Genomic DNA, 23353 nt, shown 5'->3' on the forward strand with positions numbered 1-23353 from the left:
GTATTCACTGGAATTGAAAATGTGTCACTGCCTGGCACACAGTGAGGCTTACGGTTAATTAAACTTCAGAATTGGAAACGATTTCATGTTTTTATTCGTTTATTATTGAAGTGATTACTGGAAATAGAGGATGCGCATACTATATGTGCGTCCTGTTAATAAAAATATTCATTGCATTACATTGTTCTTCAAAAAATTTCATATAACTCTGTTCACTGTATATCTATATTTAAAGAGGTGGGAGTGCCGCAGTGCCTATGGACAAGCCACCCCTGGATTTACTGTATTTATATACATATGTTTTTAAATACACATACATTCATATTCAGTTTAATGATAATACACAAATATGGTTCTATAGTTGTGGAGCCATGATCAAGCACAGTCTGCATCACACAAGGTTGAAGGAAATCTGTTGAGCTTAACACAGTTCACGGCAGCATGGCTGCTCAGAAGTTCTTATGACTTTGTGATAATAAACATTCAGGAGATTGCTTCACTTGTTTGTTTTTTTTTCTTTTTTTTTTTTTTTAGAAGTAATACTTCCATTAAAAAAAAAAAAAAAACTGTTATGTTTTTAACAGCTTTTTAGACCTCCGGTGAGCATGACTGCTGATATGTTTACTTTATTTTTACATTACAATACTATTTAGGCCATTTTGCTCTACACAGCACAAAATACTAAGCCAAGGATATTTCACCACTGCATTGAAATACTCTATCATCCTATAGTATCATTCCCATTGCATCATCAGCCCTGTACCAACATTCCTTGCACCTTATTCCAGTTTTTGTTTTGATGGTAGAAAGTTGTATTTAGCTGCATCTGGTAAGTTGGTTGTCTTATATTTTCTCTTAGATAACATGATAATTTACTTTTAATTGTAATAATTTTTTTGGCACCTCCGTAGCCAGGTGGACAGGAGCAGCAGTGCATAGCACACGCTTCTTGATTAGACCAGGGTTCGAGCTCGTGACCACCAAATACGGAGGATGCAGAAAGGTCAGGGAATGACCACCTCATATCCCTGGAGCAATATGGCTTTAGTTGCTAATGCTCCTAAAAAAAAAACCAAACCAAATTGTAAATTTTTGATTTTACTACTTAGCATGTAATATAATTTTAATTAACTTGAATTTTTACTTTTTTTTTTGTATAACTTAAACCCATTTTTCTGATCTGATGATTGGATCACACAGTTGATCTAAAATATAGCCTTTAGCAAGTTTTTTACTATATGTGGAGTTATATAGGCTTGGGAAATTACACAAAATTATACTATTTTTGTTACTTTGAATTTTTCATTTTTTTGTTTATATTTTACATTGAATTACTTTGTCCTTTATTTTATATTTAAGTTTGTATTTTACTTAATATACCAGAGCCATTATTTAATTTGATTGTATTAAGAAATTTACTCTGGTGCATATTTTAGAGTTTCTATGCAGAGAAGTTTGGAACTGATTTTGTAGAGGTAATCAAAGACTCAAATAGTGTGGATACTTCAAAATTAAATCCAGAAAAGGTATGCTTCTTAAGATTAATAATGTTGTTCTTGTAAAGGCTTCCCTTTATATACTCTTTTCAGAATAATCTTACATTTTTTTCATAAATTATTTTGATGCTAACTAGTATTTAAATAAAGTTTTTTTTTTTTTTTTTTTTTTGATACCTGCCAGATTCTAGTTAAGTTCCTACTTGCAGAAAATCTGTGCTTAAAAAATTGCATAGTTTTGATTTCGGTATGATAAGAAATAAGGGAAGTAAAGGTGATTACAGAAGTAATTTTAGATTGCCATGCTGTTGTCTTTTTGTTATCTCCCCTCCTCCTCACAAGTCAAAGCACAGATATTTAGTCAAACCATTATAATTAAAAAGGGATATTCTAATAAGGGTCAGCTTAGTGAAATTGAATATATGTGGTTCTTCATTAAATGATTTATTGGATACTGTTACTAAACATGCAAGAGTGTTTAATTGCATTTTTAGCATAAAAAATATCTGTATCTGTGCAGATACTGATACAGATATGCACCAGTATCTGTGCCTTAACTATAGGAAATAACTTATTTTCCAACCAACATTTCTATAGAATGTCTTTCATTGATAAAGAATTGCCTAAATCCCAGTTTTGCTGTGATCCTATTTCCTACTACATTAACTACATTTGACTGGAAATACTCTGAATAATGCTCTTTATACACCACTCTTCCTTGGTATAAAACAAGTTATATATGCATGAATTTCAGTTACAAGCCAATCAATCATTTATTCACAACTGCTACATTTTAATAATAATTAAGCTCAAGGATTTGATTCAAACAATTGTGATTCGCAAGTTAATTCTAAACTCGAAGCTGCTCCATAAAAGATAGAATTTTTTTTTTTCATGTTCATCCCTAAATAATCTGAACAGCCACATGCTCTTTACTTAAGAACTGATTTTATTCTGCATGAAACCATTTACAAAATACATAATGCAAAGAAGGAAGAGACATCAGATAAAATTTTATGATGTGTTATGAATGGTGGTTGGCAAATCACTACCACTGGTAGTGATTTGCATCATGTGATATGGGATTTATTCAAAGAAATTGCGAGGTCGAGGGTTTCCTGTGCGGACGTGCCTTTCTGCCGCTCTTGGAATAGAGAAGTTTTTTCTGATTTATTTTCTGCTTTATTAGTTTTAATTGACATATTAACTTATTTCTAGAGTAGCTTTATATTCCTATTTACGGTACTTAAAGTTAAAATAACTTAGATAGAGATTTTGTAGGTATTACTTAGTATCGGAAAGGGTATCAAATCCACGTGTTTACCGTTCATAAACGGCCGCCATTGTTACGTGAAAATTAATCAGTAAAATCTATTAATCTTGTCGAACTTCATTGGCAATTAAATTGTAATTTTAACTATACGTATCACCACTTAGGTTACGGAACATAAATAATTAGTAAAAATAAATAATTAATACATAACTTGATACAGAAGTTATATAAAGGGATTTCGTAGATAACACTCGTTACTGAAGCGCGATACAGCATATCCGGAATTCGATAGCATTAGCTTTGTATAGTATAGTGCATAATATAATATTGTCAATTAATCAGTACATCTATTAATCTTGTTAAACTTCATTGTCAATTAAATTGTACTTTTAACTATATATATATAACGACTTAGAGTACAAACGTAACAAATAATTAATACATACTTGATACGGAAGTTATATAAAGGGAACTCGTAGATAACACTCGATACCGAAAAATAAATATAGCGTTATAACTGTGTTAAGATACAAGTTTAAGGTTTTAATTTTGTTCTGAAATTGTAATTTTATTGACATTTAAATCGAAATCATGACTCTGACCAGAGCAGCAAAGCAAAAGGCTCAAGCTAATGGGAGTGCTGTGACTCAGGGGAGAACTGAGGGGGGCGGTTGCCCCCTGAATCACGGCCTTTTAAGATGCACTGTTTGCTTGATGTTTGCGGAGCAATCGGGTACGGGACATGATACTGCCATGGGGGATGTCTTTGTGTGTGCACGATGCAAGGAGTGCAAGGAAATTAGGCGACAACTCGGCGTTGTTATGGGCCTATATGAGACCTTGAAGGACAGGGTGGATGCCCTCGAAAGAAATAAATTGAGGGGCCCACCAAGCTCTCAGCTGCCCACATCAACACCAGAGCTTGGACTTGGTCATCTTGCAACACAGAGGCAGCCCCCAAGGCAGAATGCGCTGGTCCAACAGGAACTAGTAGTTGTTGGTGACTCAATTGTCAGGGAAACGGGGAACATACTTTGTAAAAAGGATAGGTGGAACAGGACCAGGGTATGTCTGCCAGGGGCAAAGGTTGATGACGTTGTAGAGCAGATATCATCTTTTAAGGGCACAAAAGGTGATATAGTTGTACACGTTAGCACTAATGATATTAAGAGTAGGAGACCAGCGGAATTACTTAACAAGTACAGGTCACTGTTGAAAAAAAACCGTGAAGTAGGGTTGAATTTGAAAGTGTCTGCAATTCTGCCCAGACACGATAGGAGGGAGTATATGATGAGAGCCTTGTCGATCAATTCGGCCCTGGAAAGATTGTGCAAGGCTGAAGGGGTAGAATTTTTTTCAGCCTGGACTGTACTTGTTAACAGGAGAGATTGCTTCTACAGGGATGGGATACACTTAAATAGAAAGGGTGCAAGAATATTTGCTGATGCTATCGAGGCAGTGTTAGGTGGGTCGGAAAACTGCTAGCTTGGGGGGAGACAAAGACTAATGGATTAACAGTAGCCACTGGCAGAGGTGAAAGAGATTCTTGCACTGCTTCTATTGGAATGAGCAGAAGCCTGAAAAACAAGATGCAGGATATTTCAGAGACTGCTGGAAGTCATTGCGGTACAAGTAAACACATGGGTTGTGTTAGGGTAGCTAAGAATAGAAACAGGTGCATGTATACTTGCGTGTACACTAATGCTAGGAGTTTAGTAAATAAATTTGATGAATTTGAGGTATTACTCAAAACATCAAAGGCAGATATTGTTGGGATATCAGAGACGTGGTGTCACACAGATATAAGGAATGCAGAACTGGAATTTGGGGAGTACAACGTCTACAGAAAGGATAGACAGGATAGGAAGGGAGGAGGGGTTATGCTATTAGTTAAAAAACACATAAAATCCAAGGAAGTGAAGCCAGTTGACATCGCTGGACAGTGCAGTGTTGAGTCAGTTTGGTGTGACATAAGCATAGGTAAATCAAAATTGAGAGTAGGAGTGTGCTATAGGCCTAATGACTCTGATGAGTATAATAAGACACTGTACAGGGAAATAGAATGGGCCAGTAAATCAGAGAGTCTTATAATGGGGGATTTTAATTTCCCAGATATTGACTGGAATTTGTGGGTTGGTCACTCACACACTAGCAAGGCTTTTGTGGATTTATTGGATGATTGTTTTCTACACCAGCATGTTCGTGAGGCAACAAGAGGGAGCAATACTCTTGATCTGATTATCAGTAGTGATTCTTCATGCATTAGGAATCTGCAGATAAATGAACCACTGGGTGGCAGTGATCACAGTGTGCTGAAGTGGGATTTACTCAAGGAGGTAACTACCATCAGAGGTAAAGGGAAGGGTTTTTGCTTTCGTAAAGGCGACTATGATGGTCTGAGACAGTATTTAAATTCTATACAGTGGGACCAACTGATGATGTTACCAACAGCAAATTCAAAATGGGAAGCATTCAAGGAACTAATCTTGGAAGCTACCAGGCTTTACATACCAACCAAGAAATATTGTTCAAGGTTCAGGCCTAAATGGTTGTCAGATGAACTAATGAGACATATGGCAGAGAAGAAAAATGCATGGGATACATACAAATTAATGGGTGACGTGGAAGCCTATGATAGATATAAGTTGGTCTGTAACCAAGTCACAAAGGAGATTAGGCAGGCAAAGGCAGATTATGAGAAATCCTTGGCAAAGGATGCAAAGAAAAACAGAAAAGAGTTCTTTACCTATTTAAACTCAAGAAGGAAAGGGATGAATCAGATTGGTCCACTGGATGTTGATGGTTCAACAGTTGAGGATCCAGCTCAGGTGGCTAACAATCTAAACGAGTATTTTGCATCTACATTCACACATGAGGAGTTATTCAGGAAGGGGAATGTCGTAGGTGAAGTAAACATTGGCAGTGAGCTAGATGATTTTCTAATAACTGAGAGGAAAGTGGAGGAGAAATTGTTGAGGATAAACATAAAAAAGGCACCCGGGGTGGATGGGATCTATCCAGTTATATTAAAGGAGGCAGCAAAGGAAGTAAGCAAACCCCTAGCCATAATTATGAGAGCTTCTTTGGACTCAGGGGAGGTACCCATGGACTGGAGATGTGCAAATGTAACCCCAATTCACAAAGGAGGATCAAAGGCTGACACAAGTAATTATAGACCTGTTAGTTTAACTTCGGTTCCAGGAAAATTAATGGAGGCACTGGTTAAAGAAGCACTGCAGGATCATCTGGACAAGAATTCAGTTATAGCTCAGACACAGCATGGGTTTGTTAAGGGCAGGTCTTGTCTGACCAATTTGATTGGATACTATGATGTAGTCACAAAAGAACTGGATGCAGGGAATAACTTTGATATTATATATTTGGATCTTAGAAAGGCTTTTGATACTGTTGCGCATGGAAGACTGCTGCACAAATTGGAGAAGTGTGGCATTCGAGGCAAATTGCTGCTATGGATAAAGGGATGGTTGAGTGGCAGAAGACAGAGAGTGGTAATCAATGGACACTGCTCAACATGGACTAATGTTATTAGTGGAGTTCCTCAGGGTTCAGTGTTGGGTCCATTGTTGTTTTCTGTATTTATAAATGATATTGATGATGGTGTATCAGGCTTAATGTCTAAGTTTGCAGACGATACAAAGGTTGGCAGGGTTGTTAAGGACACTACTGATACTATGCTGCTGCAACAGGATCTGGAAAGGTTGAGCAGATGGGCTGAGAGGTGGCAAATGAAGTTTAACATTGACAAATGTAAAGTACTACATATGGGAAACAGTAACCCCAGATCAACGTATCAACTCTGTGGTACTACGCTGACAGTGGTAGAGAATGAAAAGGACCTGGGGGTAATTGTGCAGGCAGATATGAAGTTCTCTGAGCAGTGCAGACGAGCTGCAAGGGTAGCTCATGGTGTCTTGTCAATGATATACAGGAATTTTTCTAGCAGGGACAGGGATGTGATTATTCCCTTGTATAAGGCATTGGTCAGGCCACACCTTGAGTACTGTATACAGGTCTGGAGGCCCCATTTCAAGAAGGATGTAGAGCTGATGGAACGAGTACAGAGAAGGGCAACAAGATTAGTGAATGGAACAAAGGGTTGCTCTTACGAAGAAAGGCTTAAGTTTTGCAAATTACAGAGCCTGGAGACTAGGCATCGCCGAGGTGATCTGATAGAGGTGTACAAGGCTTTGAATGGCTTGAGCATGCTCAATGCCGATGGGATTCTTCCTCTTGCTCAGAATAATCACCTGAGAGGGCATAAATTCAAATTGAGGAAGGACGGATGTCGGATAGATGTGCGGAAATTCGCCTTTAGCCAGCGGGCAGTTGGTTTGTGGAATAGACTTCCATCGCTTGTTGTTGAAGTTGATAGCCTAAACAAATTTAAGGCTCAGCTGGACAGGTATTTAGAACGAATTGAGGGGTGAAATGGGAGTAGTGGTTGTGTTTTTTTTTTTTTTTTTTTTTTTTTTTTGGCTGATGCTGAATAAGCTTGCTTTCTTGCATCATATGCCTCTACTAATGCTAATGCTAATGCTAAATAACTACTCTTAAAAATAAAGAGAAGAAATTTTGTTTTTGCAAAAGTGATTGTCATTATTATGTGCTCAGACATTTTAAAATTCTTTTCGCTTTGACCAACTGTTTACTATTATTATTAGCCATATGGTGCAAGGAAACCTGAGATTTATACTGCACCAGCGAAAAAAAAATTTCCGAGTTATCCTGAGAGAGAGAGAGAGAGAGAGAGAGAAGAAAGGAATCACCAAGAAAGAGAAGAATGATAATATCCAGTCAAGACCCTGGGTGTGGCAAGTCCGTACTCACCAGATGTGATCCTCTGGGGTAATGTTGTTAAAAAATGAATGGGAAATAGAAAGTATTTATAGAGATAATCCTAGAAGATACTAAACGTTTTATACCAACTCAGATATAATGCTTCAATTTTTAACCAAAATGGGTATCTCATGAATTTCATTAGCATTAATTAGTAGAGGCATGTGATGCTGAAGGATGGCCTCTATTAGTGAACATGTGCCAAACTGTGAATAATATGTTTTGCAAAACATTTTTTTGGCTGTGGCATCAGCCACTGATGCCACAGCCTCCAAACACTTCAGTTTGCAGAAGTTAAGCCTTTCTTGGTAAGTGCATCCATTTGTTACCCTCACCAGTCTTGTTGCCCTTCTCTGTTCATTCTAGCAACTCTACGTATTTCCTAAAATGTGACCTCTAGACCTGTATGCAGTACTCAAGGAGTGGTCTCACCATCGCCTTATACAAAGGGATAATCACCTCCAAATCCCTGTATATCACTGACAAGATCCTATGACCTGCTCTGGCAGCTTGTCTGCACTGTTCAGAAAACTGTATATCTGACTTCCCAATTACCCTCAAGTCTTTTTCATTCTCTACTACCCTGAATGTAGTACAACACAGTTGGTATGTTTCACTGGGTTTACTGCTACTCATATGCAGTACTTTGCATTTGTCAATGTTAAACTTCAGTTGCCACTTCTCAGCCCATCTGCCTAACTTTTCTAGATCCTGTTGCAGTAGCATACTGTCTTTACTATCATTAACAACCCTGCCAACCTTTGAATCATCTGAAAACTTGAACATTAAGCCTGATGTACCTTCATCGATATCTTTAATAAATAAACAAAATAACAATGGGCCTAGCACCGAACCTGGGAGACTCCACTAATATCATTAGTTCACGAAGATCAGTGTCCACTGATTACCACTCTCTGTCTTTTCCCACTCAACCATCCTTTTATCCATTGTAGCAACTTGCTCTTAATGCTATATTGTTCTACAGTAATCTTCCGGGGAACACTATCAAAAGCTTCCTGAAATCCAAGTATATGATATCAGAATTATTTTTTGCATGCAGTTCTTTTGACCACGTCATAGTATCCAATCAAATTGTTCAAACGAATCTTATCTAGATTGATCCTGCAATGCTTCTTTAACCAGTGAATCCTAATATTTGCCCCAGCATAGAAGTAAAACTAACAGGTCTGTAATTGCTCGTCACCATTTGAAATCCCTTTGTGAAATTGGGAAACATTTGCACATCTCCATTCCATGAGGACCTGCTCTGAGTCCAAGGATGCTCTCATAATTATTACCAAGGGTTTGCTTGCTTGCTTCTTTTGCCACCTCCTTTAATATAAGGCCAACCGGGCTAGCTGAGTGGGTAAAGTACCTGCCCGGCAACCCAAAGGTCGCGGGTTCGATTCCCGCCTCGGGCTTGGATCAAAGTACTGCAAAAACCTTGGGAGGTGCAATATGGCCACAGAAGCCGATGCGCCAACAACTACCAAATCAAACATCAATCAACTCCTTTAATATAACTGGATAGATTCCATCCACCCCAGGAGCCTTTCTTATGTTAACTTCAATGATTTCTCCTCCAATTTGCTCTCATTTATTACAAACTGATTTAGCTCCCTGTTAGAGTTTAATAAGCTTCTGTCCTCCACTTCCTTGATAATTCCTCATTTGTGTGAATGTAGATGCAAATACTCATTCAGTTTGTCAGCTATCTGAGCAGGATCATCAACAGTTGAACCGTCGATATCAAGTGGTCCAATCTGATTCATCCCTTTCCTTCTAGAGTAAGTAAAGAAGTCTTTGCTGTTTTTCTTTGCATCCTTTGCCAAAGATTTCTCATAATCTGCCTTTGCTTGCCTAATCTCCTTTCTGACTTGGTTACAGACCAGCTTATATCTATCATAGGCTTCTTTGTCACCTGATAATTTGAATGCATCCCATGCATTTTTATTCTCCACGAGTCTTATTTGTTCATTTGTCATCCATTTAGGCCTAAACCTTGCTGTTGGTAACATCATCAGTTGGTCCCACTGTACAGAATTTAAAAACTGTCTGAGACTACTGTAGTCATCTTTACAAAAATAAAAAATCCTTCCCTTTACCCCTGCTGGTAGTTACATCTTTGAGTAATTCCCACATCAGTACACTGTGATCACTGCCACCTAGTGAATTTTATCTGCAAATTCTTAATGCATGAATAATCAATGCTCATAATTAGATCAAGAATATTACTTTCTCTGGTTGCCTCTTGAACATGCTGCTGTAGAAAACAGTCATCCAATAAATCCACAAAAACCTTGCTAGTGTTCGAGTGACCAACCCACAAGTTCCCATAAATATCTAGGAAGTTAAAATTCCCCATTATAAGATATGCTGATTTACTGGCCCACTCTATTTCCCTGTATTCATCACTCTATTTCCCTGTATTCCCACTCTATTTCCCTGTAATCATTGTACTCATCAGAGTCATTTGGCATATAACATTGACACTCCTACCCTTATTTTGCTTTCCTAGTGCTTATGTCACACCAGACTGACTCAACATTGTACTGTCCACCCATATCAACTGCATGCACTGCCTTATATTTTATTTGTTTCTTAACTAACAGCATAACCCCACCTCCCTTTGCATCCTGTCTCTCCTTTCTGTACATATTGTGCTCCCCAAATTTCAATTTTTCATTCCTTATATCTGCGTGACACCATGTCTCTGATATCTCAACAATATACACCTTTGATGTCTTGATCAGCACATCAAATTTATTTACTGTACTTCTAGTATTGATGGTCATGCATGTATACATGCACCTATTCTTACTCTTTGTTACCCTAACGCAGCCCATGTATTTACTTGTTTCATGATGACTCCCAACAACCTGCTTTCTAGGCTGCTGCTCATTCAAATAGAACAGTTCAAGAATCACTTTCAACTCTGCCTGCAGCTATGTTAATCTATTAGTTTGTGAGAGTTTACTGTATAAGCTGGAACATATTGGGATTATTGGCAAGATTCTAAGATAGATAGCAGGATATCTGCAAGGCTGTAAATAGTTCCTGTTTACCATGCTAAAAGAACTTCATATCTACCCATATCATAACCCCAGATCCGTTTCTTCTTCTACTACTTTTAATTCAATCCCTCTAAGTGTATAGGTTATTTTGGGATTGCCGTTCCTCAAGTTTAATACCTTGCACTTTGCCACATTAAAACATAGTAATCACATTTCTGGCCATTCACCATTGAAATCATCCTCAAGGGGTTCTGTGTAGAACTGATCATTAACGACTCTCCCAATCTCTACATTGTCTGTGAATTTTGAAATCACATCCTCTATCCCTTCGTCAGTGTCATTTATGAAAACCAAAAACAACGGTGGTCCAAGAACTTGTGTTTGGGAGACTCCACTTCTGACATTGCAACAGTATGAAAAATATCTATTAATCACAACCTCCAGCCGCCTTCTGCCTTGCAGCCATCCTGCTGTCTATCTTATAATCTTTCTGGTAATCCCAGTATGTTCCAGCTTATACAGTAACCTCTAATGAGGGACTGAGTCAAATACTTTGCTAAAATCCAAATAACCTATTTCAAAACTGTTTCCTATGAAACTTTCCCTTTTACTTAAGAGTTTTAAATAATTGAAAAGTTTTAACTAAAGTGAGATTGTGATTAATGAAAAAGATTTTTATTTGTGCTCAATGTTTGTTTAAACAATCTGCAAGCTATCTGCAGTTAATAATTTCAGCAATAAAGTTATTTAAACTAGAATATGCTTCGAGAATCATATGGTGTATATAGTGTCCTAGTTATTGTCACTGAACAGGAAGATGGATCTAAACTTATTCTAGGTCAAGACTTTTTCATTCAAAATGTCAATGTTACAATGACTAAAAATTTTAGGTTTGCTGTTCTAAATCTGGATGAGGACATGTCAAGGGCTGAAAAAGTCAAACACAACAATCTTGTAAAATTTGCTGTTCAAAGTTACTGGTCCTTTGGAAGTTATGTTGTTGTAAAACTCGTTTTGGGAAGCCTTATTAGAGAATTTTTTATGGTCTGCTCCAACTGAGGTAAAGAGAAGTGATTTACAGGCTTTTCTGTTTCAATTGTACAAGATAAACCTTGAATGTTTTTCTCAGTGTTGAAAGAGGCAGCTCATGTACAACATAAAATTGAGGTAGTCTGCACGAAATCAGTTTACATCAAATAAATTAAACCCCAGGGGCTCACATCTGGTGAGTATGGGCTTGGCACACCCAGGGTTCTGAGCTGGAACAATAATAATAATGCAAGACACCTTTAGAGTACCGAGATTGGCTTCAGTAATTTCTAAAAGATTATAAGGAGGTTGGGATTATAGAGCCTTCAAAATCAAATTGGAGAAGTGCCTTCATATTGGTGAAGCCCAACAGGGATCTGAGATTTGTATTAAACCTAAGAGTTTTAATAAGATGACAGTCTATAACCTTTCTCCTTAACAATGCCAAAGAATGCTGTGTCCAGGAGTAAGAATCCTCTCAAAGTTGACTTAAACTTCAGCTACTATTGGATTCCATTACAGCCTGAAGATCAAATTTTTTTTTCTTTTCCTGCCAATATGTCAAATATTTTGGCTCTGTAGGGGACTTCAAATTCCATGCATACATTCCAAGTTATGAGCCAAATGGCTTGCTTGGAAAATGAGTCGTTGTCTACCTGGATGATGTATTTGTTTACACTTAAAATTCTGAAGGACCCAAAAGGCTACTTGTGGAAGGCTTAAACTCATCTAGCAGATTCTAATTTAATTCTTGATTGCCTAAAATGTAATTTGTTCTGGATAAGGAGGTTTATCTGGGGCATATTTTTGATCAGAGTGGAATCCATCCAACAACTAGGAATGTGGAAGCCATCGTTTGAAAAGGAGTGACGTTCATAAGGATGGTGGTAAATTTCTAGCTGCTAAAAATGGATAAGTTTTTGGATAACTTTGACATTTTTTCACTTAATTAATATACCAAATTGTGTTCAATAAACAGTATTAATTGTGTATGTTAACTTATTTTTAAATTTAGCTAGTAATTTAATAATTTACAGTTAATATTCATGGAGCCTTTATCATTTATTTTGGCATGGGCATCATATCTAGTAATTGGTAGCTAGTGGTGTAGTACATCATAATAGTAAATGAATACAGTAGTTGAAAAGTCACAATTGCATAGAAGCACATCACCTAGGAATTTCACATTTCTAACCCGTTTTCGCGATGGTACGTTACATTAACGACTAGCATCACAAATAGAAATATATAAACAAAAGATATTTATTAATAGTTAAGGCAAAGCTAAGTAATATTTGACAGGTGCTCTCAAAATATTCCAAAATGAGCATTTGCAACCTTTATACAACAGTTTTGGCAAACATGACAATTATGGCTGAAATGTTATCAGAATTCATCAGTTTGCTTCAGTTTATCATTTTAAATGGAAAACAAAATGAAAAGTTCACCAGGTGCAAACTAATATTTAGTTGAACCACCTCTGGCCCTGATGACAGCAGCATGGCGTCGAGGCATTGACAAGATCAATTTCTGAAGATAATCAACTGATAGTTCATGGTTCCAAACACAAATTATAGCTTCCTGAAGTTCACAAAGGGTTACGAGAAATAATAGTACTTTTTTTTCCATTTCTTTCTTTCTGGTAACTGCAGATTCCACACGATGTTCTCTATAGGATTCAGGTCCGGGCTGTTTCCTAAGAGTTGTAATGGACCATTCTTCCAACCATTTTTTCACCACAAATGTAAACACATCTGTCGCACCTTTAATGCAGAAATGAAGAAGCTAAAGTAACTACAGAAGTGCCTACTTACACTTTTCGCCCGATGACAAGGAGCAGAGTCGTCCTGAAAGATACAGTTACTTGGCATGTTGAAATGGTCCCTAATGGTTGGCAGCAATTTGCCTTCCGATATAGCCAGGTATCCATTGGCATTTACGGAACCTTTTATAAACTGCAGGAGACCTACTCTGCGATATGAAATGCACTCCAATATCATTTAGTTGGTAGGGAATTCCACTGTAGACACCATACAGTCTGGATGGTATTTTTCACATCTACAACAAATCGTTTGTTTCCCATCAGAGCCATGCAGTTTGAATTTCTTCTTATCTGAGAAAATAACTGACTTCCACTGCTTGAGGGTTCATTTGACATGCTACTTACACCAAATTAATCGGGCTTTTTTCATTTTTTATGTGAGGAGGGGCTACAAGTCCATTTTTTAAAAGGTGTCTTCTGACTGTTACTGCACTTGCTACCACTCCTGTAGCAAGTGCAGTAACAGTCAGAAGACTTCTTCCCATTCTGTTTTTAGCTCAGATGAAGAAGCTTTACAGTTTTTAAGGCATAAGCACTTCTTCGAAATGCGGTCCTGTTTTGGCGTAGAGACTCGTTTGCCTGCGGTTCCTTTTTTCCTATCAGCAGAACCAGTATTCTTGAGTTTGGAAAGAAACTACTCACTGTCGACTGATTACAAGACACTCTATAAGCAATATGATGGGAAGAACATCCTTCCTCACGAAAAGCAACAATAGCACTCTTTCTTTGTGGCATCAACTGCACATAGCTTGCCATCCTGACACAAGCAAGGAATGATTGCAACTCTTGCAGAGTGTGCTTTTATAGCTGATCGTAACAGCTGATGCAATATTACATCATCACCTATGATGATGTAATATTGCATCAGCTGTTACTTCTTGCATCTTGCAAATTCATCATATTCCATTGCATCTTGCATCATATTCCATTACAGATTACGGAGTTATCTGTAATGGAATATGATGCAATCCATTACGTGATGCAATCTGTAAGAAATATTGCCATATACTTACGTTATTAGGATAACAATTACGATTTTAAGGGGTGATGCACTTTCTTTGAACACCAGTGCATATATGTAGAAAGTCAGTAGCATACCTATAAATGTAATAGCACAGTACCTACTGCATAGCAAATTCTGAGATTAGCACTGCATTGTTATACTCTTATCTCTTAGATTATATGGTAATTTTAATCATGCCTCAACCAACAGCAGCAAAGCAAAAAGCTTTGTTGCTCAAAGTAACAGAAATCTGCAAAGAATTTCTGTTACCATCAGTAGCAATTCCCTTGCAGATCACAGCTGTTGACAACCATCAATGGCAGTTCTCTTGCAGATCACAGCTTCATTTGTTATTCTTCTTTTTACAGAGTTAACTGTAATGGAATATGATATGGCTAAATTGGATGTCTTTGTATGCAGAGACAAAGTGAGAGAGTGTGAGAAGCTTAAGCACCTATTCAGTATTCTGATGGGTTTATTGGTAGGTTTCAGGAACGGAATTCATGCCCTCAACTAAATTAAAAAGCGGGACCCATCAAGCACTCAGATCCCCAGAACAATCCCACCACCACACTCATATATCACGAGACATACCGACATCTGAAACAGCAAAATGTGCTGGCCCCACAAGATGTAATTATTGTAGGTGATTCCATTGTCAGGAAAATGAGAAAATGCTCTCTAAAAAGGATAGGTGGAATAGCACAAGAGTGTGTCTGCTTTGGGTAACACACACACACACACACACTGCCCTTTATAAGTACAGGGAAAAGTTGAGAAAAAGTCACGGGTTGATTAGGATTAAATTTGAAACTGACTACAAATCCTTAGTTACTTTCTAAGAATTGCAGACACATTTTCCCAAACATGATAGGAGAGAGTACCTACTGAAAACCTTGACATATAATTTTGACAATCAATTTGTCAAAGGCATAGGGAACGGGGTTTTTTTTGCTTTTGTAAAATACCCCACATACGGGGGGGGGATGGTGCAGAACTTCTGCTAGCCTGCTACTGAGTATCGGACTTACTACTTCAGATTTGAAAATAATCTCTTTGAGGGCACTGCAGGGAAATTGAGCTGTTGGGGAATTAGCATTTAGCATTAGCATTAGTAGAGGCATTTGATGCAAGAAAGCAAGCTTATGCAGCATCAGCCAAAAAAAAAAAAAAAAAAAACCCCAGTTTTTCACCCCTCTGTTCGTTCAAAATACCTGTCCAGCTGAGCCTTAAACTTATTTAGGCTATCAACCTCCACCACAAGGGATGGAAGTCTGTTCCACCAACCAACCACCCGCTGGCTAAAGGCAAATTTCCGCACGTCTATCCTACATCTGTCTTTCCTCAATTTGAATTTATGCCCTCTCAGGTGATTTTTCTGAGCTAGAGGAAGAATCCCATCAGCATTGAGCATGCTTAAACCATTCAAGGCTTTATACACCTCTATCAGATCACCTCGCTGGTGCCTAGTCTCCAGACACTGTAATTTGCAAAACTTAAGCCTTTCTTCGTAAGAGCCTTTCTTCATTCATTAATCTTGTTGCCCTTCTCTGTACTCGTTCCAGCAGCTCTACATCCTTCTTGAAATGAGGCCTCCAGACCTGTATACAGTACTCTAGGTGTGGCCTGACCATTGCCTTATACAATGGAATAATCACCTCCTTATCCCTGCTGGAAAAATTCCTGTATATCATTGACAATACTCCATGAGCTACTCTTGCAGCCCGTCTGCACTGCTCAGAGAACTTCATATCTGCCTGCACAACCACCCCCAAGTCCCTTTCATTCTCTAACACTGTCAGTGTAGTACCACAGAGTTGATACGTTGCTCTGGGGTTGCTGTTTCCCATGTGTAGTACTTTACATTTGTTAATGTTAAACTTCATTTGCCACCTCTCAGCCCATCTGCTCAACCTTTCCAGATCCTGTTGCAGCAGCATAGTGTCAGTAGTGTCCTTGACAACCCTGCCAACCTTTGTATCGTCTGCAAACTTGGACATTAAGCTTGATATACCATCATCAATATCATTTATAAATACAGAAAACAATAATGGACCCAACACTGAGCCCTGAGGGACTCCATTAATAACATTAGTCCACGATGAGCAGTGTCCATTGATTACCACTCTCTGTCTTCTCCCCCTCAACCACCCCTTTATCCATAGCAGCAATTTGCCTCCAATGTCACACTGCTCCAATTTGTGTAGCAGTCTTCCATGTGCAACAGTATCAAAAGCCTTTCTAAGATCCAAGTATATAGTATCCAATCAAGTTGGTCAGGCAAGACTTCCCCTTAACAAAACCATGCTGTGTCTGAGCTATAACTGAAGTCTTGTCTAAATGATCCTGCAGTGCTTCTTTAACCAGTGCCTCCATTAATTTTCCTGGAACAGAAGTTAAGCTCACAGGTCTATAATTACTTGTGTCAGCCTTTGATCCTCCTTTGTGAATTGGGATCACATTTGCACATTTCCAGTGTATGGGTACCTCCCCTGAGTCCAAGGAAGCTCTCATAATTATGGCTAAGGGTTTGCTTACTTCCTTTGCTACCTCCTTTAATATAACTGGATAGATCCCATCCACCCCGGGTGCCTTTCTTGTGTTTATCTTCAACAGTTTCTCCTCCACTTTACTCCCAGTTATTTCAAGATTCTGGCAAGGGGAATGCCAGAGGTGAATACACCTCTGGCATTCCCCTTGCTGAATAACTCCTCATGTGTGAATGTCGATGCAAAATATTCATTTAGTTTGTTAGCTACCTGAGCAGGATCATCAACAGTTGACCCATCAATATCAAGTAGACCAATCTGATTCATCCCCTTCCTTCTAGAGTTTACATAAGTAAAGAACTCTTTGCTGTTTTTCTTTGCATCCCTTGCCAAGGATTTCTCGTAATCTGCCTAACCTCCTTTGTAACTTGGTTTCATATCAACTTGTATTTATCATAGGCTTCTGTGTCATGTGTTAATTTGTAAGTATCCCATGCATTTTTCTTCTCTGCCATATGCCTCATTAGTTCATCTGACATCCATTTTGGCCTAAACCTTGAACAATATTTCTTAGTTGGTATGTAAAGCCTAGTAGCTTCCAAGATAAGTTCTTTGAATGCTTCCCATTTTGAATTTGCTGTTGGTAACATCATCAGTTGGTCCCACTGTATAGAATTTAAATACTGTCTCAGTCCATCGTAGTCGCCTTTACGGAAGCAATAACCCTTCCCTTTACCCCTAATGGTAGTTACCTCTTTGAGTAAATCCCACTTCAGCACACTGTGATCACTGCCACCTAGTGGTTCATTTATCTGCAGATTCTTAATGCATGAAGAATCACTGCTGATAATCAAATCAAGAGTATTACTCCCTCTAGTTGCCTCCCGAACATGCTGATGTAGAAAACAATAATCATCCAATAAATCCACAAAAGCCCTGCTAACCAGCCCCCAAATTCCAGTCAATATCTGGGAAATTAAAATCTCCCATTATAAGACTCTGATTTACTGGCCCACTCTATTTCCCTGTACAGTTCCTTATTATACTCATCAGAGTCATTAGGCCTATAGCACACTCCTACTCTCAATTTTGATCTCCCAATGCTTATGTCACACCAAACTGACTCAACACTGCACTGTCCAGCGATGTCGACTGGCTTCACTTCCTTGGTTTTTATGTGTTTCTTAACTAATAGCATAACCTCTCCCCCCTTCCTATCCTGTCTATCCTTTCTGTAGACGTTGTACTCCCCAAATTGCAGTTCTGCATCCCTTATATCTGTGTGACACCACGTCTCTGATATCCCAACAATATCTGCCTTTGATGTTTTGAGCAATACCTCAAATTCATCAAATTTATTTACTAAACTCCTAGCATTGGTGTACACTCAAGTATACCTGCACCTGTTTCTATTCTTAGCTACCCTAACACAACCCATGTGTTTACTTGTACCGCAATGGCTCCCAGCAGTCTCTGAAATACCATGCATCTTGTTCATCAGCGAATGACCTAGGCTCTTTTGCTGATGGATTACCTAGCATGTGCTAGTAGTGCTCTTCACTGTATGTTGTAAGGTTTATTCTTTCACCAAAATGAAAGAAGAACTTTGTAAAAAAAAATAAATAAATAACTATAATGGTCTCAGACAGTTTTCAAATTTTATTCATTGGGACAAACTGATGATATTTCCAATAGCAAATTGTGAATATCATCAGTAGCAAAAAATTAGAAGCTTTCAGGAAATAATTGTAAAAGACACTAGGTTTTTATACCAAATAAGTTATACTGTTTAAGGATTAGACTTAAATGGATGTCTCGTGAAGTGATAATACCAGTGGGCATAGAAGAAAAATACATGGGATAAATATAAATTATCAGAGAATACAAAAACCTATAGTAGGTATAAACAATTCATAAAATGGATTAGGCAGGCTAAGGCAGATTATGAGAGATCTCTGGTAAAAAATGCAAAGAAAAGTAACAAAAACTTCCTTACTTATATAAATACTAGAAGGAAAGGAATGAATCACATTGGTTGACTATATATTATTATTGGTTTCTCCATATGGTGCTAGAAAGCCCTACGTTTTCCCTGCATTGGCCAGAAAAAATTAATAAACCACCTACTTTCTGACATCTATCCATCTATGCTTTGAACTTCCCCAAGCTGTCAGCCTCAACCACCCATGGAGGCAATTTATTCCAATAATTAACAACCTTCTGGCTAAAAGAAAATTTTCGGTAATGCAGTCTACCCTGCTTTAAGTTGAATTTATGGCACCAGATCAGGAATCATTTATAAGTAAAAATTTCACTCTTGTTCATCATAGCCTTATACACCTCAATGGGCCCCGGGTGCCAAGCGTTTCCGTGGCCAAGCGATTCTTGCGAGTTCATAAAGCGTTTTTCCTCCAAGTGACAGAGTTTTCCTTGTTTTTCTCTTAGAATTAAAATTTTCTGTTAAGTAGCTCTACTTACTTAAAAACACTAAGAAGAGAGCCCAGAAGAAGGCAAGTACCTTTTTCTTTAATTTAACTAGCCGTACTAACTTACTAACTCTACGCTTGGCCACCAAGCGGCACGGCTCCTGCCTCCCCGTGGCGGGGCCAGTAACCTGGGTGGTAAAGGCAAACCCCCAGGGCAAAAAGGAGCAAGCATGGATAAAAATCATTATCCAAACTTAGAGCCTTTGAGCTCAAGAGCGGAAGATTCCAACCCTGACCATGACTCAAGTCAACCTAAAAGACTGCGAAGAGAAGCAGAATGTCATGACCATTGCCCAAACTTCCTGGTGATTCATTCCCTGTCCGTCCAACCTGTGGGTAAGTTGTCACCATTCTTAATTCAGAAAATCTTGGAGTCAATTGCAGGATCACCAAAAATGGTTAAAAGACTGCAATCCGGAGACCTTCTGATAGAAACAGCCACCTCTAAACATTCTGAGCGGCTGTTAAAAACAACAACATTTGGTGGGTTGACAGTATAAATTATTCCCCACAAAACTCTAAATTCATCAAAAGGTGTCATCAGCGAGTGGGACCTAATTACAGTCTCCGAAGAAGAACTACTCCAAGAACTCAGCAGTCAGAAAGTAGTAAATGTAAAACGGATCATGACAAAAAAAGATGGAAATCTTACTCCAACAAGATCCATCATTCTGACATTTAGCACTCCAGACTTACCATCCTGTATTAAAGCTGGTTATTTAAACTGCCGGATTCGACCATACATCCCGAATCCTGTTCGTTGCTTTAAATGTCAGAAATACGGCCATTCCCAGCAGGCTTGTCGCGGGGAAGCCACATGTCCCATCTGTGGCTCTAAAGATCACACCCAAGCGGATTGTTCAGTCAAAACTCCTGTTTGTCCAAACTGCAAAGGAAGCCATCCAGCCTTTTCCAAAACTTGTGAGCTATGGATAACAGGAAAGAAAATACAAAAATACAAAATTGAAAATAAAGTCACGTTTCCTGAGGCACGTAGACAAGTTATGTCGACCATGCCTAGTGGTCGTTCTTATGCAGCTCGAACTAGAAACTTTGTTTCTACTGCAGCTCAAACGGATGTATCAGTTCCGCCTAACACCTCTCTAGCGAATTGGCTTAAAGTTACACTTTCAACCTCTAAAAAAGATAATCCTCATAATCCTCCAAAAAAAACTAGCGAAGCCACAAATACTCCAATCAGTATCCCTACCCATACCCCATTGGTCTCGATTGAAAAAGAACAATTAAAATCTCACTCAGTCTCAAAAAAAATGGAAGCGCCTACCAATAATATGGATGTAGATGAGCTGCTACGTAATGAGGAGCCCATTCTAGAACTCCATGCAGATGACACCATGGATCTTGGACGCCCCACATTTCCAAAAAAAGACCGGAAAAAATGTCCCACGAACAAAAAACAGTCAGACGAATCATCCTCAGCTAAAACTAAATAATGTATAACATCATACAATGGAACTGCAGAGGACTAAGTAGTCATTCTGATGACTTAAGGGATTTACTAGCTCAATTCAATCCCATAGGTGTATGCCTACAGGAAACTTTCTTGTCACCCCAAATTTCACCAAAATTCTCAAATTATGTGATATATAGACGAGACAGGAGTTCAAACTCTGCTGCTCGTGGCGGAGTAGCTATTCTTGTTAACTCTGACATTCCATCCAGGCCGATCCAATTGAGAACCACTCTAGAAGTTGTCGCAGCTCGTATTGCAGTTGGTATTTCAGTTACCATTGTTTCCATCTACATTTCACCCTCTCTACCACTTCCTCATTCAGAACTTGACAGCCTGATTTCACAACTCCCAACTCCAATTTGTCTCTTTGGTGACTTTAATGGACATCATCCATTGTGGGGGTCTGCTACAATGGATAGAAGAGGCAAATTGGTGGAGGAATTCATGAACAATAATGGTCTTAATTTACTAAATTCTGGATCTCCTACTTACATACACCTAGCAACAGGATCTGTTTCTGCAATCGACTTATCAATTTGTTCACCCTCTGTCTTTCCAATCATGACATGGTCAGTATTAACTGATCCCTTTAACAGTGATCACTTTCCAATTATTTGCTCACTACAAACAAGAGTAACTCCGAATCCTGTTCAACGATCCAACTGGCAGTTTAAAAAGGCAAATTGGGAAGGATATTCTGCCCAAATACTCTTAGACAGATGTTATGTTCAAAGACAACATATTGATAAAGTAAATACTTGTATAACCAATCAGATTCTCACTGCAGCTAATGCTTCCATTCCAAAATCCACGCCTTATCACAAACACAGAAATAATTGGTGGAATACAGATTGTTTAATTGCCAAACAGGAAAAAAACCGTGCTTGGAATAATTTCCGCAAGTATCCCACCACTAGTAACCTAATTTCTTATAAAAGACTCAAAGCGAAAGCTAGACAAGTTAGGCGGAAAGCGAAACGGGATTCATGGATTGCTTTTGCCTCAACCATTACCAAAGACACGGATACACGGGTCATCTGGAAAAGAATACAGGCATTAAATGGCAAATTTTCTCGGCTGCCCTCCCCGATACTTCATTGGAGAGGGAAAGACATTTCTACTCCTGAAGAAGTTGCAAATGCATTAGCAGAATCATTTGCAAAAATCTCAGCTTCTGCCACCTATGCGTCTGCCTTTCAGAACATCAAAGCAGGTGCAGAACAGTATAAAATCAACTTCTTCACGCGCCGCTCACTGTCGTACAACCAACCATTTACATTAATAGAACTGCAAGAATCATTAAACAGATCTTCCAATAGCGCTGCAGGACCAGATGGAGTTCACTACGTTATGCTAAAGCATTTACTTGATGAAGACTTGAGAACTCTATTAATTTTTTATAATCGGATCTTCACTGAAAATGCCTATCCTTCTTCATGGCGCCATTCGTTCGTTTTCGCCTTACCAAAACCAGGAAAAGATCCTTCCTGTGTTGAAAATTACAGGCCAATATCTCTTACGAGCTGCATGGGAAAAATTTTCGAAAGGATGGTTCATACTAGACTCACCTACATCCTGGAGTCAGAGAATCTTCTTCCAGAACAACAATATGGCTTTCGGAAAAACAGATCAACACTGGACGTGCTTATCAAAGCCGAATCTCATATACGCAATGCCTTTGTCATGAAACAACATCTAGTCATGGTCAATTTAGATCTTGAAAAGGCATTTGATACAACATGGCGCCATGGTATTATTAGGGACCTTTACCATCTGGGGCTTCGGGGCCATTTGCCGGAAATAATTCAAAATTTCCTGCAATTGCGCTCTTTTCAAGTCCGGTACAAAAACATCCTCTCTACATCTCACATTCAGGAAGAGGGAGTCCCACAGGGATCAATACTCAGTCCAACACTGTTTTCAATCAGAGTTAGTAGTATGACACGAGATATCCCAAAAACTGTACAAACGTATATGTATGCAGATGACCTTACCATTTCCTGTCAATCTCAAAGTATGAATACCATTGAACGGCAGCTACAACTTGCCATAACCAAAATAGAAACCTGGACTTCACTGAACGGTTACAGACTGTCAGAAAAGAAATGCACTGTCACACACTTTTGCAAGAAGCGAACTCTCCATCCCGAACCTGAACTGCAAATAAACAATACTCCAATCCCGCTTGTTAATACCGTTAAATTTCTTGGACTACTATTAGACTGCAAACTAAATTTCCAAGCTCACATCACTTATTTGAGAACTACTTGTTTAAGGCATTTGAATATACTTCGTTCTGTCTCATCTATGTCATGGGGAGCTGATCGGTGTACTTTGCTGCATCTCTATAGAAGTTTAATCCGTTCACGACTAGATTATGGTTGTCCAGTGTATGACTCTGCCAGGAGCA

At 38.6% G+C, this 23353-nt stretch overlaps 1 protein-coding gene across 1 annotated transcript in view; it reads left to right on the forward strand.

Annotated features, from left to right (window-relative positions):
* The window catches only part of Zir (dedicator of cytokinesis), an 869757-nt gene that overhangs the window by 743129 nt on the left and 103275 nt on the right, over positions 1 to 23353 (forward strand). The window contains 1 exon segment of the mRNA XM_090382918.1: positions 1437 to 1526. Coding sequence (XP_090239044.1) covers positions 1437 to 1526 — 90 coding nt within the window.

Source organism: Mastigoproctus giganteus, chromosome 10, assembly GCF_048544385.1.
Source record: "Mastigoproctus giganteus isolate SK-2022 chromosome 10, ASM4854438v1, whole genome shotgun sequence".
NCBI classification, from domain to species: Eukaryota; Metazoa; Arthropoda; class Arachnida; order Uropygi; family Thelyphonidae; genus Mastigoproctus; species Mastigoproctus giganteus.